The 18,382-nt window shown below is 46.4% G+C and overlaps 1 protein-coding gene across 1 annotated transcript in view; it reads right to left on the reverse strand.

Moving 5' to 3' along the window:
• The window catches only part of C8B (complement C8 beta chain), a 40,606-nt gene extending 22,495 nt beyond the window's left edge, over positions 1-18,111 (reverse strand). The window contains exons 1-6 of the mRNA XM_036862657.1: positions 17,874-18,111; positions 11,172-11,328; positions 8,066-8,207; positions 5,944-6,085; positions 3,455-3,587; positions 411-608 (exon numbers count right to left, since the gene is read on the reverse strand). Coding sequence (XP_036718552.1) covers positions 411-608; positions 3,455-3,587; positions 5,944-6,085; positions 8,066-8,207; positions 11,172-11,328; positions 17,874-17,965 — 864 coding nt within the window. The 5' untranslated portion in view covers positions 17,966-18,111. The remainder of the gene's footprint in view (positions 1-410; positions 609-3,454; positions 3,588-5,943; positions 6,086-8,065; positions 8,208-11,171; positions 11,329-17,873) is intronic.
• Positions 18,112-18,382: the final 271 nt, after the last annotated feature.

Below are 18,382 nucleotides of genomic sequence, written 5' to 3' on the forward strand. Positions count from 1 at the left end.
AAAAGAATGTCTTCATATGTATAAATGAATCACTTTGCTGTACAGCAGAAATTAACACACTGTGAATCAATTATACTTCAATAAAAAAATTAAAACTGAAAAAATAACATTGTAAATCAACTATACTCCAATAAAATTAAAGTAGTAGAAAAAGAAACAAAAACAAAAACAATGCCATACTAAAAAAAAAAAAAAAAAAATGAAAGTAAATAATTATAGAAGGCCACCCCTGTCTGGCCTTTCTGAAAAGTAAGTTAATGTAAGGCCAAGGTATTTTTTGCGAAAAGCTTTTAAGATAGCAAATATAATTGGTTGCCATTACTAGTAGCAATACGGAATACAGACACATCTGTGGGCATGAAAATTCAAATGAATACATAGAAATGGAAGAGCAGCCAAAGGGTACTTACCGTATAAGAGAATCGTTTGGTCCTGCTAATAAAATGTTTGCCGTTACCGCTTGTACTGCTAATGCCAAGTTCAAATATCCCAGGTATTTTAAAACCAAAGCTGAAACTAGACTTGCTAATTGTTGTACTTGTGACACTATGTTCGAAATCTGAGTATGATTCATATTCTGTCAGTGCAAATTCATATTTGCCTTGGGTCTGAAGGAAGAAAAAAGAAAATGTTCCTTATGTCATTTGACTTACATCAGTTCAATTCAAGTCAACAGATACCCACTGTACTCTTACTATGTTCCAGGTACTAGACTAAGTGCTCCGGACACAAAATACTCAGAGGCGCCCACGTCTCCACCCCCAGGGCTCTTGATCCAGCAGGAGAAACAGATGTGTCCAACACTATGGGCTGATACTCAGAGGTGGGCGCTTGATGTGGATGTCAACTGACAGAAACGCAGGAGAACATTCTGGGCTGTAGGCAGAGACGTGGAGGTGGGCAAGGGCAGGGTGTGGTCCAGAAACTGTAGGGATGCTAGTGCAGCTGTATCAGAAGATACAAGAGTGAGGGGAAGACAAAGGTGCTATGAGAGAGTGTGCTGGCGTCCAGATGCCGAGGCTCCGGATGACTTGCCAAAATGTGAGCTTAATCCAAGAATGAGCCAACCGAGGAAGCAGCTGAGCCTCAGGAAGTTCGGGATGGAATAGTGGTTGGGTTGAGAGGGATGAATTTGGGGTCAGAGAGACAAGCCAATGCGGAGGCCGTTAAGAGGAGCTCAGTGACAGCTGACGAGGGGCTGGTGAAAGGCAGTGCAGGGGCGATGCAGGGACAGGGCAGCCAAGTGCCTTTGAGAACTTAAAGGAGCTGTCAGCTCGAAAATCAGCGCTCGTGGTGCTGCGCACAGGGAACTGCCAAGGGCGCTGCCTCAGTGGCCTCCGAGCGACCAGCCCCAAATCGTCTCCGCCCACACCCCACCGGCTTCTGGCTTCTGGATGCTTGCAGTCCTCGTAACGCCTCAGCTTCCGAGGAAGAAAAGCAGGTGTGATTCTGAGCGTGGCGGGGAGTAAGGCACCCAAGGTGGGAGGCACCATTTTCTCGCTGGGTAACCCTGGACACTGGCCTTAACCTCTCTGTGCCCCGGTTTCTTCACGTGTAAAATGGATATGATAACGGGTCCTTCACTGGGCTTGTTCTGAGGGCTGAGTTTATGTGGGTAAAACACTGTACAGCGCCTGGCACAGCGCTCAAAGCACAGCTATGGAGAGAGGAAGCTCTATATCCTGCCTGGGTCAGGAGCTGTTTTTACCAGGAGGATAAACGGCTACTCTGAGATCCTCCCTTGAAAGTGGAGGCCACAGGGATGGAGCTGGATACCACGGGGGAGGGTGTGTTTGTCCCAAGGCTCATTTTGTCTTTTTCCAGCCAATAACTATGTGTGGGAGGAGGGGAAGCGGTCTAACCTTCAGGACTGCACAATTTTAGACGTGAAAACTACCATCCACGTCATGCAGTCCAGCCCCTCATTTTACAGATGAGGAAACCGAGGCACAGAGCAGAGCAGGGACTTAGCCTAAAGTACAACTGGGACCTGTGACAGAGCCAGGCCTGGCACCCAGGTCTCCCCCTCAGTTCTCAGGTGTGTGTGTCACACTGTAACACAGTCTAGTCTAAACCCCACTTCCTGTGAGATTGCTTTTAAGTCTGTTTGTTAATAACACAGGCTTATCTTGGTAGAGCATTTTATAACTTTAAAAAATGCTTAGAACAATGCCTGGTTCTAATAGGCAAGGACTTGATAATAACAAGAGTTAACACTCCCTGTCATCTGGCTGTCTCTGGATGCTAGGATTCTTGCATGTCTGTCATGATGATTCTAGTATCACCTGGCATCTGAGACATCTATCTCTTTGCCACTCAATTGACTACATTTATTCAAACCATTGACTCGTGATTCCAGTCACGAGGTTAAGTCGCTTGTGTCACTTCCTACCCCACTGACCATTTGCTTTTCCATCACTGATATAATTCTTTGTTTGTAATGTCTATATAAACTCTGGAAGTCTAGGTAGGGTGTCCCAGCTGTCATACCAATGTTTATATACGAAAGTCTGTGAAATTTTCCAAAGGCAAAATAAAGTATGGACCTACAGTGTCTGTATTTGCTTTTGGTACAAATATGAAACTGAAGCTACCAGTTTTCTCTATCTATGGCTATAAATAAAAAACAAAAACAGCCTTTTTTTCATCCAAAAACAAGAGAAGAGTTAGCACTTCCTGAGACTCACCAATTAAACCAGGTATTGTGGGTGCTAAGCATTTACGCTCACTAATCACCTCGCTAATCCTCTGCGTGCAGGCAGAACCTTTATAACTCCCATTTTAAAGACAGGAAAACGGAGGCGCAGAGCCTTTAAGACGACATAGATGGTAAGTTGCAAAGGCATCTGTGAGACTCCAAATCCTAAGCTATGCTTGTCTTTTTTTTTTTTTTAACTAATTAATTAATTTATTTATTTATTTATTTATTCATGGCTGTGTTGGGTCTTCGTTTCTGTGTGAGGGCTTTCTCTAGTTGGGGCGAGCGGGGGCCACTCTTCATCGCGGTGCGCGGGCCTCTCACTGTCGCGGCCTCTCTTGTTGCGGAGCACAGGCTCCAGACGCGCAGGCTCAGTAGTTGTGGCTCACGGGCCTAGTTGCTCCGCGGCATGTGGGATCCTCCCAGACCAGGGCTCGAACCCGCGTCCCCTGCATTGGCAGGCGGATTCTCAACCACTGCACCACCAGGGAAGTCCTCTGCTTGTCTCTTCACGGGAGCTTTCGTTATTACTGTTAGTATGATTATGGCTACTACATCTCTGTACGGCCTTTACTACACGTGGCATGTCAGCCTCACCGCTGTGTCCAGAGGACGGGACCACCCAGTTTACGTATGAAGCATTGAAGCTCAGAGAGAAAAAGCGATGCATCGGCGCTCGGGTCTGGATCCATGCTACTGGCTGCTCTGCCAGTGTCCCTGCCATGGCCCTGCGGTGGCTTCCTGGCTGGCACATACCTGTGGGGTGAAGCTTTCCACATTGTATGGCTTCCGGAACCTCGTGTTGAGTATGTAATGGGGGGAGCACGCACCGGCGTAGTACCTGTGATCGAGAACTGGGCCCTCCAAGTTGTTTGTGAACAAATTTATCCTGCAGGGAAGGGGCGGAGGAGGGTAAGAGGTGAGGGTGTAATCCCAACTGGTAGACCTACTAAAGGACAGCCAAATTCCTTGGTACAGCACTCAAGGCCCTCCACGTCTGGATGAAACCAGCTTTCCGGCATCATCTCTGGACACTCCCAGCCACAGTCGCAAAGCCAGTCCCTCACTACTTGGGGGTGTTCTTCCTCCAGTCTGCTTTGCTCCTCTTCTGTGTAAGGGCTGTTCCCTATGCCTAAATGCCCTTCCAGCCATTCACCGTTTTATCTCTTACTTACCTTTCAAGAACGGGTTCCGTCGTTGTCTGGTGTGGGCAGCCTTCACTGACCCTTGTACCAAGCTGCGTGCATTAGAGGTCCTCATTAGACCCCGTGCTTGCCCCATTCGTGTATTTATTGTTCTGCACCTAGTGCAGTTGCCTTCTAAGAATGGTCTAGCATGGTAGGCAAGAACATGGACTCTGCAGCCAGATGCCTGGGGTCAAATTCCTGCTCTGCCACTTACGAGTTAGGTAACCTTGGGTACACCAGTTAACCCGCTGTACCTCAGTCTCCTCCTTCGTAAAATGGGAACAAAGAAAATCTTATCTCTTGGAGTGGTTGTGAGGATTCCACGTGTCCATATTTGTTAAGTGCTTAGAACACTACTTGGTCTGTGATAAAGGCTTGTTATTATTTATGTGTCTGTTGTCTCCCCTAGATTCTGTGCTCCTTGGGGATGGTGGTTTTCTTCTTAATTTATGTATGACCCCCAGCACAAGACACTAAATTAATTCCCATTTACTGAGGGTCTAACTGGAAACAGACACAGTCACAGATGGCTCAGGGCATCACCTTACTCAATGTCCCTGAAGCCCTGGATGCCTACCACGCTAGACCATTCTTGGAAGTCTGCTTTGACTACTACTGACAGCCATTTTTTTGTGCAAAGGAGCTCTGTCTCCTTTTAGCTTCTGCCTGTTGGCCTGTTCTGCTCTACCGGAATTGTCTCAGGCTCTCTTTCCTGTGACAGAGTTTCATGTAGCATAATAATGTATATTCATTTATTTTTTTTTAATACTGTAATAATTACACATATTGGCTTATTGAATCCATGGGTATTATTATTATACCCATTTAACAGATGAGGAAAGTGAGGCACAGAGAGGGCAACCGAACTGCCCGGCAGCTGGCAGGGCCAGGACTCAAAGTCTGAGTGTCTTAAGTCAAGAGCAGAGTCTGCTTTCTTCCCACCACACCCATACCAGCTGCCTCTCGTGTATTAGTTTATTACCATGGCATTAGCTTATTCATCCCTCACAGACTGGAAAGAAGGGTATTACTAACTTCCGTCTACAAATGACAAAACTAAGGCACCACACAGACAAGTGCCTCAGCCAGGGTCCCGTGGCCTGTGAGCCGTATTTCTGCCCCTCCTGCAGGGTCCAGTTAGCCTCTGGTACTGGCTCTGAATGTCCACTCTGTCACCCTCTCTGCCGTGTGACTTCTGAGAATTCTCTTAACTTTCCAGGCCTCAGTTTCCTTATCGAGGAGATGGGGCTCATAATCACTAGTTTCTAAGGTGGTCCTGGGAGGTTTTCCCCACATGAGGCGTCTGTATCTCTAATGACAACCTTTCAGGACGGAGGTCTGACGTTCATTTAGGAAGAGGGAGAACCCCATCCAGGGCCGCTCTGCTCCCCACACTGCGTCACACACGCTGATCTGTGAGGTGTCTGAAGGGAGGCCCTCCTCTTCCCCTGGAGGCGGAGAAGCTGCAGAGCCCAGCAGGAAAGGAGGGTGAGCGCCAGGCCAGTCTGGTCCCTTCTGACCCCTCACCTCCCCAGAGGATTTAACCAACTCAGAGGCCCCCCCGACTGGCTGCACACAGAGCGGCTGCAGAGCCATGCTGGAAAGGCACTCCTTCCTTCACGGGCTAATTACTTAGCAGCTTCTCCTCTGGGCCAGCCCCTCTGCTGGGGCTTCAGGATAGGGAAACAGATAAACCTCCCTCGCAGCTGTCAAGGGGATTCAAAGGTAATGCTTAGAAAGTACCTAACACAGTCACAGAGCACGTGTCAAATAACCCTTACCCCAGCCCTCGCGTGGAGCCTCCGTGGCCCCAACACACAGCTCTGCCCTCAGCGCTCCCTCCCTGCAGCCGCGTAGGTCCATCTCTCTCCGTGGGATGTGCTCCCAGAGGCCCTGGGTCTGTCCTCAGGGAGCAGCCGCAAGCATCCGCTTACACCCCTGCCTTTTTCAGAAAGGGAAAAAGGAGCCACTCTGTGTCCAGGTCCCTCCCTGTCTCTTCTCCAGAATCACACTTAACTGTGTGCCCTTCCAGCTCCACAACAGAAGGCGGTAACTTACCCACTGGCCAGGCTGCCAATGGCCCAGTACTGGTCCATTTCCTGCTGACATTTTTTATAAATCCTTCTGCAGTTCCCCTCATCTGACTGGTCTCCACAGTCATTATCCCCGTTGCAAAGAAGTCTGCGGTTCACACACCTCCCTGGGATGGAGAAAAGGGGGTTACCCACGGTCCGAGGCCGGTAAGAGGGGGACTCACAAGGTTTGAGACCCACTGTGGGCCGGACACTTTGCTGCGCCTTTAATGCTCTGTTTGCATTAGTCCTCGTGTATCGGGGTGGGTGGGTAATGGAATTCACAGTTTATCCCCCCCAAAGAAGCCAGTGTTACATTTCTGAAAGTACTTGAGGGCAGTACTGCTAGGCAGGGGTCGAGTGGCCAGATAGGAAGGAAGGCTGGACTCCTCTGCTTGGCACTGGTGAGAGGTGGTGGGTTCGGTGGGTCCTGTAATAGTACTAATCGTGGGACCTTCCAAATGTTACCTGACCACCCCCCCACCTCAATTTACTCATCTGTAAAATAGAGACGCCATCATACCTACCCCCTAGGGTTGCTGGGGATTTAAATGAATGAAACAGTACTGGCTCATGGTAAGTGCTGGATATGTGTTGTTATTACTATTATTAGTGTTTTGATGGTCCAAATGCACATTGCTGGTAAGTACTGACAGGAGGATTGGAACCTATAGCTTTCTTATCACAAACTCTCCCCACTAAACCACACTGCCTTCAACACCAGAGCCATTCGGACTACTTTTAGATGATAAAATTATTTGGACTGTATGTTTAAAATTATTTGCCTCCTTGAAACTCTTTTCCCCATTGACGACTTCCTTTCTTATTTGTATATTCTTGGGGGATAAAGCCCATAAGACAGGTAACCTTTTTGCCTCAGATGTGTCTGGTCATTTTTAACCAATGTTTTGGGGTATTAAAGGCAGAAGAGTAACAATCTGGTTTTCATATGTTCCTTACAAGGCATTTAAACTAAAAGCCCGCCCAAATAACCATTATGGCTTTGGTCAGAATCATGGAACACTGGTCATAATGAGTCCATGGACACCCTGTAAAAGTCTTTCAGATTTATTGGCTGGAGTTTCGCATTTGCAATAAGCCCTAGAAATTGCGCTAAGAATCACTAATTCTTTCTGAAAAGATCCCTAAGCACAGTCTACATGGTTACAGAGAATGTAGAGAGTTGCAACTCCCATCTAGATAATTTGGGTCAAAATACTCTTATTTTTGCTGGAGCCTTGGAGAAACAGGCATATGTTTGCCTGAATGAGCTAGAGGAATGAACTGAAAAGACAAGTGTTTACTTAGCTCTGCCGCTGATGATTATTCATTTGTGTGCTCCTTCCTTCCTTCCTTCCCTCTGTCTGCCCGTTCATCTGTCTTTTTTTTTTTCCCCTTGCTTCCTTTAATCGAAAATGCTTTACTGACTATCTCATGGGTTAAGGGTTATGTCGTACTTGGTGATACAGAAATGCAGGGACTATCTCATCAAAGAGCTTTCAGAGATAAATGATGCTACCCACCCTATTTAACTGCTGCAGGTGGCTTTGCTACATTGTATTTAGCCTCAAACCTCTGAGAAAGCCAGCAGAACTCACGGTCTGCAAAGAGCTTTCACATCCATTGTGTCACTTGACGCTTATAGCAAACTTGTAAGGTATTAACATCACTTCTTATGTTCTGTTTGGAGAACCAACATGTGATAAGGTTAAGTGGCTTCTCTAAATTACAAAGTCAAAGTAATATTTAACTCGGGATTTCTGATTCTAGCACACATAATTTTGGTGTCCTTAATGTCAGTGAATGTAATTTGAATTCCCCAATTCCTAATTGTACCTCCTCCACTTACCTGCTATATGCTCTTGGGTGAGTAACTTCTCCAAGTCTCAATTTCTCAATTTGTAAAATGGGGGTAATATTAACACCTACATGGTAGGGTTGTTTTTATGAAATAATACGTGGAAAAAGAGGTCAAGGAGGACAAGGAGGCCTCCTGACCTGACACATGACCCTGACCTTGAGCACTAGGCAATGGCCAGCCCTCCCATCATCATGTGCCATTGGCTCACTTGATAGCTTTCCCCTCCCACTCCTGTGTCCCTTTATACCTGTCTGCGCACACACAAAGCCTTCACATCGCACTTGACTTCTGCACGGTCTGTTGGAAACACAGTCTTCAACTTCCTTGTCAGAGAAGCTACACGGTTCCCCATGGAACTGAGAGGGCTGGAGCAAGTAGGCATGTCTGTACTGTAGCAGAGAGGAGCAAGGTGAACCAAGGGCAGAGCCTTGGAGACCTGGGGAGCTAAGGGGTACACTTAAGGATCTATATTGCCATTGGCTGGTTGTCTATTCCAAATAGACTGGGAGCCCTCTGAGGGCAGGGACCTTATCTTCAATTTCTGCATCCACAGTGATCAGTAAAGATTTGCTAAATGTGAGGAAAGCGTGGGCTTTGGAGTCAAAGGTAGTAAGTGATTTGATGCAGCCAGTTCAGTCTTTCAGCGTGATTAATCCAATGGGTTGATTCAAGTATTCTCATTTAGTACGTAGCTTATAACGCAAAAGCATGCACTTTGGAGCCACTGACTCCGATACTTTCTAGTTATGTGATATCAGGTAAGTTACTGAAGCATTGTGATCTCAATTTACTAATCTATCAAATGGGGATAATGAATTACCTACATGTACAGTTATGGAGTTTCAATTATGAGATATACATGAAACCTCATGTTGTCTGGTACACAGTAGGCACTCAATTGCTCATGCTTATTTTTCTTCTTAATTATTAATAATTTTTAGCAGTCAATATTTCTCTATCTCTAGATTGTTTATTCCAGAAATACTGATTGGATTTCCAAAATTTTGATTGAGCCACTCAATGTTGAAAAAGGTAGGTGCTATTTATGCTTGTCTGTTTTTGATCATAATCATGCCCTCTGGGCTGCCCTCAAGGAGGCTGCAGATGGTGGTGGTGGTGATGATGGTCAACACCAGGCGGTGACAACACAGTGCGATGGGTGCCATGACAGGGGCAGTACAGAGTGCTCTGTAAACGCGGAGGGGAATCCGCAGTGCAGCCTTAGGAGACGGGGAAGCGACATCTAAGCTGAGCCCCAGAGGATGAGTAGACATGTCAGGCAAACATGGAGAGCTGGCTGAGGAAGGGAGAGAAGGGCAATCTGAGTGGAGGGAACTGCTGTGCCAAAGCTGAGAGACTAGAGAGTATGCACCTTGTTCCAGGAAAACAAGAAGAAATCCATCACAGCTGGAGTGAAGAGTGAAGGAGGGAGAGTGGTAAGAGATGGAGGGAGACATAGCCAGGAGCAGGTGAGGCAGGGCCTCCCGGACCTCAGGAAGGCTGGATTTAGTACTTCATTACGGGGAAATGAGAAACCACTGCAGAGGAAGGAAATGATCAGATTTGGGTGGCGTCCAAATGCTAGCTGCAGTCAAGATTTTGGTACCACCAAAGGGGGCAAACCAGGATAGCAGCCCCTTTACAGACTGACATGTTAACCAGCCACAGTTATTACGTGCATGGTATCCGGAAATCTAGAAAAGAAACATAGACAACCATCCACCCATGCTCCTTTGCTTTCCCAGAGTCTTTCTTCCTGGAAGGCAGAGGCTGGCAGGACAGCAATAAGGTCTGCAAAGAAGATGCTAGAAGACTAGCCCCAGGCACCAGAGACAAAATGGGTTTGAGGAGTGTGGAGATGACAGAGGAAAGACATCTCCCAATTCCAGTCGAAAGGTTTTGATGAACTCCCAGCCACTGACCCGGCAGACAGCAGTGATGTCCACTGAGGGACCATGTGTAGCAAAGTCTGAGCACAGGGCTCTGTCTGGCTGAGTGAGTGGATGGATGGACGGCTCATGCTGGGTCTTCCTGGTTTATGATGCAGATGAAGCAATTATCCAGATAATTGGATCAATGTTGATCACATCAGCAGTAACGCCTACTTTGGGAACTGAATGAGCCTGCCTGGCTCTCCACATTGATCCAATTAAGCGTGCAACTGTCCTGGGCCTACTTCCACAGCCTCTTTAGAGTCCTAACCCACGGCTGGTTCAGTTTCCCAAGGAGCCGGGGAAATGAGAACCGTTCTCTTTTCTCTGACACATATCCTGCTCTTAGAGCTGGCTCCTGGGTCAGCCCTCCTGTGACAAGGAAGTTCGAAGAACAAATACTGCAGAGACTGTGTGTTTTGACTTGTAGAATGCTAGACAAGGAGGCCAGTGGCCTGAGTTCAAGGTCTGTTTTTGCTACTGGGTGAACCCAAGAAATCACTTACCTGCTCTGGGTCTCTATTTATCTATCTGCCTAACAGAAAGTGTAACAATTATCCTCCCTTCTTTATAGAGATGTCAAGAAATATGATGAGATCAAACAACATATGTTTATGGAGCACCTCTTACATGCCAGACATTGGCCTATACACTGAAGATACAGTATTGAATAAGTTTTTAAGCGCTCACCATTTAATGGAAAGACCAATAATAAAAGAAAAGTAAATGATAAGTGTTAGGATAGAGGAGGAATAAGGAGCTATTGTACTTCATAAAAGGGTATCTATCTAAGGGCAAGGGGGGCTGAGAAGTCAGGGAAAGCTTCTCAAAAGAGGCGGCCGCTAAGCAGTTTCAAATCATGAGTAGGTGTTAGCTGGTGAAGAAGGTGGAAAGGTCACTCCAGCCTAAGAAAGCAGCATGAATAAAGGAACAGACAGTGTGAAATGGTCAGAAAAATACACGTGTTCCGTGTGCTGGCATGGGGGATGTTCTACAGAGACGTAGGCCCAGTCTAAGGCATGGGGGGGTCTTGAATACCATGAGTCTGGACTTGATCCTAAGGGCCATGCATAGACTTTGGATGTCCAAGCTGGGGAAAGACTGGTCAGACTTTCATTTTCAATAGCTCCCCTGGTTGCACCATGAACGATGGATTGAAAGAGCAAGGTTGGAGGTAGGAAGTCTAATTAAGAAGCTGCTAATGGCAGCAAGGACAGATATGCTTGGCAAAAATCTGAAAGATCAAAGAAAGGATCTGATTGCTCCTTAGAAACTCAGAGGAATAAAATCCATTAATTAAATCAGCCAACATTTACCCAGGTCCTACTATGATGCAGGCACTGTCAGTAATGCCTCAGCCGATCTTGCTGAGGATTAGGGCTCCTGGAAGCTTAGAGGTCTCCCAAAGGCCTGGGTACCTACCCTTTTCTTCTGACAGGGATCACATATGGTCCAGGAGGACCAGCTGGACAGTTCGCAATCAATAGGCATTGAGGTGACATCCACACTCCGCGTCTGTCTAGTCTTGGCAAGGCTCTCGTTGACTGCATTTGACTCAAGAGAGGGTGGCCTTTCACCCCTAAAAGGTCATCATAGAGAAGAGAGTCAAGTATCAGAAGGGAATTAAATATACATCCAACCACCTGTCTGTCCATGCAATAAATATATATTTGCTCATTTGTGCAAGGCTATTCCTTTATCAGTCATGTATAGGTTAATTCATTCAACAAGTATTTGTTGAACCCCCAGTTACTGCCTGACCTTATGGCCAGCTAGGGTCAAAAGAGTGCGGAACTCTGGTCAGAAGACAGTCCATCAGCAGCTGGATCATCTTGGTCGGGTTTTTCAACCTCTGTGAGCTTGCCTTTTCTCACCTATATAATGAAAGAATCATACCTAGCTCATTAGGCTATTTGTAGGATTAAATAAGAAAGTATACATGAAAGCACTTTATAAACTCTAAAGTGCTTTAGATATGCAGGGATTACAACCACAGCCTGATGTATGACCTCCAGCAATAACCTCCCCGTCTTGGGGCCTCTGTTTTATCCCCTGGAAAATGAGAAGTTTGGACCAGGTGGTCTTTAAGTTGCCCTCTCACATTGTGAGTCTATGAAACTCTTTCTGAGAACAAACCATGTGCAGGATACTATGCTAAAGAGGACACAGAGAATTATAAGACACAGGTTTTGCCTTCTGGAACTCACAGTTTCGCTTAGGATAGGAAAAGAGAAACATGCCTCATGCCTTAGCTCTTCCGGACTTTATCCGGTAGGCAAGCTTTTTAAGCATGCAGGCACCACGGTCAGAGCTGAGCTTTAGGACATCACTGTGGCTGCAGTACGGAGGCTGGATGGAGGTGGGAAGAGCCCTGAGGCAGGAAAAGCAGGTAGGAGGCTCGAGCAGTGGTACCAACGAGTGATGTGAGCTTGCACCATTGCAGCACCCAGGGGAGAGAGAATGGGGAAGACAGACTTACTAGATGATCCTCAGGTGGAATGGATAGAGTGATGGGTAATAGGATGGGGGGTGTGGGTTAGAGAGAGGCACAGGTTTAGGTTGATGCTGGTTTCTAGTTTGAGTGGCTGGGTGCGTGGGGAACTCAGGAGCAAAGGAGTTTGTCGAGGATGATGGAGTTGGGACAAGCGGAGTTCCAGGTGTCTGTGGAACACCTATGTAGTAGAGTCATTTGATAAATAGTCCCTACATAGTTTTGGAACTCAGGAGAGGGATTTGTACTCGGGATACAGATCTGATCATGAAAAGCTTTGGGAGAGGATAAGACGGTTCTTGAGAGACGCCGGCCAAGGACAAGGCCGTTGGCAACATAAGCACAACCAGCTGACAAGGAGAGACTGGTGTCTGCCAGGCCAGGGCGAGGACAGTACAGAGAGGTGGGGAGGGGAGGGGGTGAGGCCAGCGGGGGGGTGGGGGGATGGGAGAGGCAGACGGTGTCACGTCTGCAGAGCAGTCAAGCAATATGAGATCTGAGATCTGTCTAGAAGGTAAGGCAACACTTTTTGTTGAGTTCCTGGCACCCTTGGGACATCGAGTAAAAGAGGGAATGAATGGGCACGTTATTTAATCTGCCTAGGCCTCTGGTTTCCCCATGTGTAATACGATGGGTATATTATGGTTTTTCTATTTTTCTTGCATCTGAAAGAATGTATAACACTGCAAGATTCTTGGTAATTTGTGTTTCTTTTCAAGGTAAAAAGGGACAAGAGAAGAGAAAGAGGATTAAGATTTGCTGAGCGCCCAGGACGTGTCAGATCCTGCGTGAGATGTTTCACCCATGCCATCTCATCTAATCCTGACAGCAATGCTAGCAGGCAACAGCCCTCCAGAGAGATGAGGGAAATGGCCGAGAGCCATGCAGCTGGTACGTGGTCACGCTGGGGTCTGAGCCGAGGTCTGCTCAACTCTAAATCTCTGTTAGGTCCGTTTCTCTACGCTGCCCCTAGGAGAGCCAGGCCAGCATCCACTCTGCCAGTCCCCTCCACCTCCATGCAAGGCCTCTTGCATCCCTGTGTCCAAGATTCAGTCACTGGGCGGAGCATCACATCGTTTCCACTGTCTCAAAATTTTAACGTATCACTCCAGACAAGGTCACTAACAATACATTCTCACTTGGCAAGAGTCCTGAAAAAGAGGATAATATTAACTACAGTGAAATCTATCTCCATGACCACCCCAGAGACCAGCAAAAATCAATTGCCTAGTAAAGCTGGATCTTTAATGAAAGGTCAAAGACTAGTGGGAACCACAGGCGGAGTCTTTAAAATGGTTACTTGAGGTAGAATGCTGCCCAGCAGTGGGGGGGGGGGGCGGGGGGGGAGCTTCAGAGTGTGCTCTCATCTACTAATTTGCCCAGGTTTGACAAAACAATATTGTCTGTGATTTGTCTTCTCCTGAGTAGGTATTTGACAGCTCTGCAGGGTATCCTCTTTCTGGTGCCACTAAGAAATAGTTACATTGTCTTTTTAGCAACTTTCCACCCAATTCAGGCCACAGTGGAGACTGAGTAGATAAGTAATGTGCACACACGCTATTAAGAATCACGATTATTTTCCCCTCTGAGATGTGAAAGCCTGTTAATGGGCAAGATGATCACTTACAGAAGGAACTTGGTAAAAAGTGGTTACAACCACCAGATCTCTTTTCATTATGGAGGTGGCAGTACAATGAAGTAATCAGCTGAATAAACAGCATGTTTGTAAATTACATTGGATAAATGTGTGTGGTTTATTAGTACTATAAAATGCAAATCTGAAAGCAAGGCTAGCATTAAATTGCATCTTTAATTCCTGGGACTAGCATGGACCCAAGAGAGGACAGGGGCAGTCAGGACCTCTGTGTATGGTTATTATAACACGTGCCTTCACGCTGTGAATTTACAGAGATGAACCAGATGGACGTTCCGACCAACTGCCTTGACTTCTGTCATTCAAGATCCTCTGTGTATTTTTAATGTTGAAAAATTAAACATGCCCAGAGAAGTACAGAAAACAAAATAATAAATACTCAGGTATTCACAACACAGGATTGGCAATTGTTAACACTTTGGTACACTTCCTTCAAGTCTTTTTTTTTTTAAATAAAAAGTAACCTTATAAATTTGACATCTGTGGTTTACACCAGCCCCAGTTCACTTTCCTCTCTTCTTCAGAGGATACTACTGTCATGAATTTGGAGTATATCCTTCCAGCTTTTTAAATGTTTACATACATACATATAGACACAATACATAGCGTTGCTTTTGTGAGCTGCACTCATACTGGACATAGTATTCTAAAACTTGCTTTTGTCAATCAACATTGTATTTCTGGCCTATCCATGTTGATTCATAAAGAGGTCTTGTTCCTTTCTTTTATCTACATGTTCCATCTTAAGACATACACTGCATTCAACTTATTCTTTTTCTTTTTGAAGGATGTTTATATATTTTTTTCATGTTTTGCAATTGCAAACGATGCTACAGCAAACACCCTTCTACAAGTCCTTGGAACGTATCCCCTACGTAAGGACTGGCAAGGAGGTACCTGCCATTCCTCGAGGTGCATGGGATGCAGCTGCCGGCAGAAGGACATATTTCACTTGGTCCCTGTCTCCTACTCTCTTTCTAACAGGAGACTCTGATCAAAATAAAGATGGATCCATCGCGTACGGCAGGATTAGGTCAGCAGTAAATTGCGAGCCATAAGCTTACCTAGACGGGGTGCATCAATATATTTTGGCTTTCTGTAGAAATGCCCTGACACAACAACTTTCTTGTCACACACAATTTGTTAGGCAGCTGCATCCTTTGCAAATAGCATCCTTCCTTTTTTCTGGAAGGGGCAGCTTCTGGGTGGTGGATTTTCAATTTCTCTTCTCTGTGTCATTTGCTATTGTAGACATGAAATTTAAAGCAAACTCTCAAGGCAGCAAATGTGTGGTCCAGAGACAGAGAAATGGCCTGGGAGTCCAGCAAGTCAGATCCACAGTGCAGGTGGAGAAGAGATAATGCATTAGCAAGAGGCAGAAAGATACAGGGACATACAGGGGTTCTGGAACCAGAAAAAAAACAGATATGAATCCATATTCTGTTATATTGATATACTAAGTGAGGAGCCTAGAGATAGTTATCTCTCCAAATCTCAGTTTCCCTCTCTGTAAACTATAAACAATAGCACTTATCTCAAATAGCTTTGAGAATTAGACTTAATACACCTAAGTGCCTGGCACAGAGTGGCAATAAGCAAACATAAGTCTTAAGATGACATAATGAGTATTTCATTTGACTTGATTACAAGAGTAACTAAAAACAGAAACCTTTCTTAGCTGGTACAAAGGAGGTCTCAGCATTTCCTGTTGCAGAACTGAAGGCTATTCCTCCAATTCGTGTATGGAATTCAAACACATGCCACGTTCAAGACTGCTCCATGGAATCGTGGGCAGAGCCCAGAGCACTAAACCTGGATTCAGGTAAGGGTTTGAGACTCATGAGATGTGAATGAATCTCTTCTCTTCTCTGAGGACCCGTTTGCTCTTCTACACAGTGAGTAAGGATAACACCCCATCTCATGACATTGCTGGATGATTAAGCAAGGTTTCCCAGCCTGTTGTCTATACTCACCCACTCACTTCTCCACTTCCTACTTCTGGGTGAACTTCCTAATATATAAATCTGACTGTGTCGATTGATCCTTTCTTAAAACCCTTCCATGGCTCCCCGTTGCCTAGAGGATAAGGTTCAAGCTCCTTAGCTTGTATGGGCACCACCCCCCCGCCCCAGCTCCACCCAGGATCTGACTCCTGCTGACTCTTCCTTGGTCCCATCTCTGGCAGCTCCCCACTTTGACCTGTGCTCGAGGCTTACTGAAGCAGATACGTGGCTTCAGGAACAAGCCAGGCTCTCTCATCTCCATGCCCTTGTCTATGTCGCTTCCTCTGCCTGGAACACCCTTCACCTCCTTGGCCATTTGGCAAATACCTATTCCTATGTAAAGATTCAGCTCAAGCATCCTCTCTTCCAGAAGCTTTGCCAGACTCCATCTCCGGTAAAGCCAATCACTCGCTCTCTTGTTTCCCACCTGCCCCTGTGCTATTTATTGCAACAGCACACATAATATGTGCTCACATGTTGGTTTTCTCCATGAGAACATGAGCCCTTTGTGTGCTATTCACTTCTGTAGCCTCAGAGCCTGACAAGGGGCCTCACATAGGGGTCCATATGTAGGGTGGCTATGATCCCTTTAAACCCTCCATTCCAGACACATTTCCTTGGATCCTGATGGACACATAGGACACACAAGGAAGGCCTTGGCTTCTTTGTTCTTCTCAGGGCCAAGTTGAGAGTCTTGATAATCATAATACCTATTATTCATTGAGTGCCCAATTGGTAGCGAACACTCATCACCCTAGTCTTGGGGTGGTGCCCAGTGGGGGCTGAGTCCTCAGCAGAGCTGACACCAGGGGGTGCGTACAACGGGTAACAGGTGCTCCTCCCATGGGAGACTGTGCGCACACAGCTCGTATGGGATGAGTAAGAGGAATGGCATTAACAGTCTTTCTTCCCATGGGATGGCTCACAAGGAGCCTAGGACAGCTGACAGCTTTACCCTCTGATGGTAGCGGCTTCTCCTGTACCAGAAGGAGCCCCCAATTGCCATGTCACTGGTGCTTCTTTTAGTGGAGCCCAAGTTTGAACTTTCACTCAGATTAAGTTTGAGCTTTCCACTCAGATATTTTTTTTTATATATATAAATTTATTTATTTATTTTTGGCTGTGTTGGGTCTTCGTTTCTGTGCGAGGGCTTTCTCCAGTTGCGGCGAGTGGGGGCCACTCTTCATCGCGGTGCGTGGGCCTCTCACTATCGCGGTCTCTCCCGTTGCGGAGCACAGGCTCCAGACGCGCAGGCTCAGCAGTTGTGGCTCACGGGCTTAGTTGCTCCGCGGCATGTGGGATCCTCCCAGACCAGGGCCCGAACCCGTGTCCCCTGCACCGGCAGGCAGACTCTCAACCACTGCGCCACCAGGGAAGCCCCCAGATATTTTTTTTTAGCCTGTTTTGCACCCTATTAACAAATACCAAAAAAATTATGAAATAAATTAGCTAGCATTTAACTGCTGCGAACATCTGGAATGTGTGTGTGTATGTGTGAGAAAGAGAGAGGGAGAGCGAGAGTGACAGCGAGAGCGAGAGAGAGAGAGAGAGAGCGAGAGAGAGAGAGAGAGAGAGTGCGAGAGCCTGAGAACAAAGCGTTTAGGCTGATGAGCAGGTAGGTAGGTCACTCTCATGTTAAAATCATTGTTATGAATTGGCTTTTTTCCCCCATACGTAACAACCCTTTTGCATAAAGAATCATGCCAAGGCTTTGTTCAGAATACAAAACAAGTATTCTCAGCATGACAAAATACATTTAAACATGTCAGTTTCCTACAAGAACTTTTGTTGAAGTCGGTTGCTGGGCTCCACAACAATCTGAAGAGTTGTTGATATTATTTTATCAGACGCATGCAAATTGCTTCAGGAGATGTTCCTTATTTAATAGGCATGTGACAAGGAGAGGGTCACTATGATGTGGCTTTATATTCCCCGTCATATTATTGATCAGGGAGTCATTCGGAACCGTCACTTACCTGGAACCCGGCAAACTGAGACATGCCAGGGCAGCACAGAGAAGAAACAGCTCTGCCGGTGCCCTGCAAGCCCACACCCTGGATGTCTTCATCTTCTCTATGCGACAGGAGATCTGACTGAGGCTCCTGGATCCATGAAGAGCCTGCACAGGGAGTGCTACTGTCAGCTTCTGTCCCCAGAGAGCAAACAGTTGGGCAAAGTAAACAGAAAGCCACCAGTAACCAGAAATGCCTTAGACTTTGCACGGACAGAAGACTTATCTGTGACTCCAGAAACCAATGAGAATGATGGAAAAATATGCTGCAGCTTGGTTTTTATTCATGTATAACAGACTCTGGGGTAAGCAGCTGAGCGGACAGACGGTTAGTGAGGCAATAAGTACTGGGCTCCAGGTCTGGACTGCCTGGGTTCAAATCCTCTCTCTGCCACAGCTTTGGGACCTTGGGCAAGTCACTTTACTTCTATGCCTCAGTTTCCTCACTTGGAAAGTGGTGAGGATCAAATAAGT

This window comes from Balaenoptera musculus, chromosome 1, assembly GCF_009873245.2.
Source record: "Balaenoptera musculus isolate JJ_BM4_2016_0621 chromosome 1, mBalMus1.pri.v3, whole genome shotgun sequence".
Taxonomy (NCBI): domain Eukaryota; kingdom Metazoa; phylum Chordata; class Mammalia; order Artiodactyla; family Balaenopteridae; genus Balaenoptera; species Balaenoptera musculus.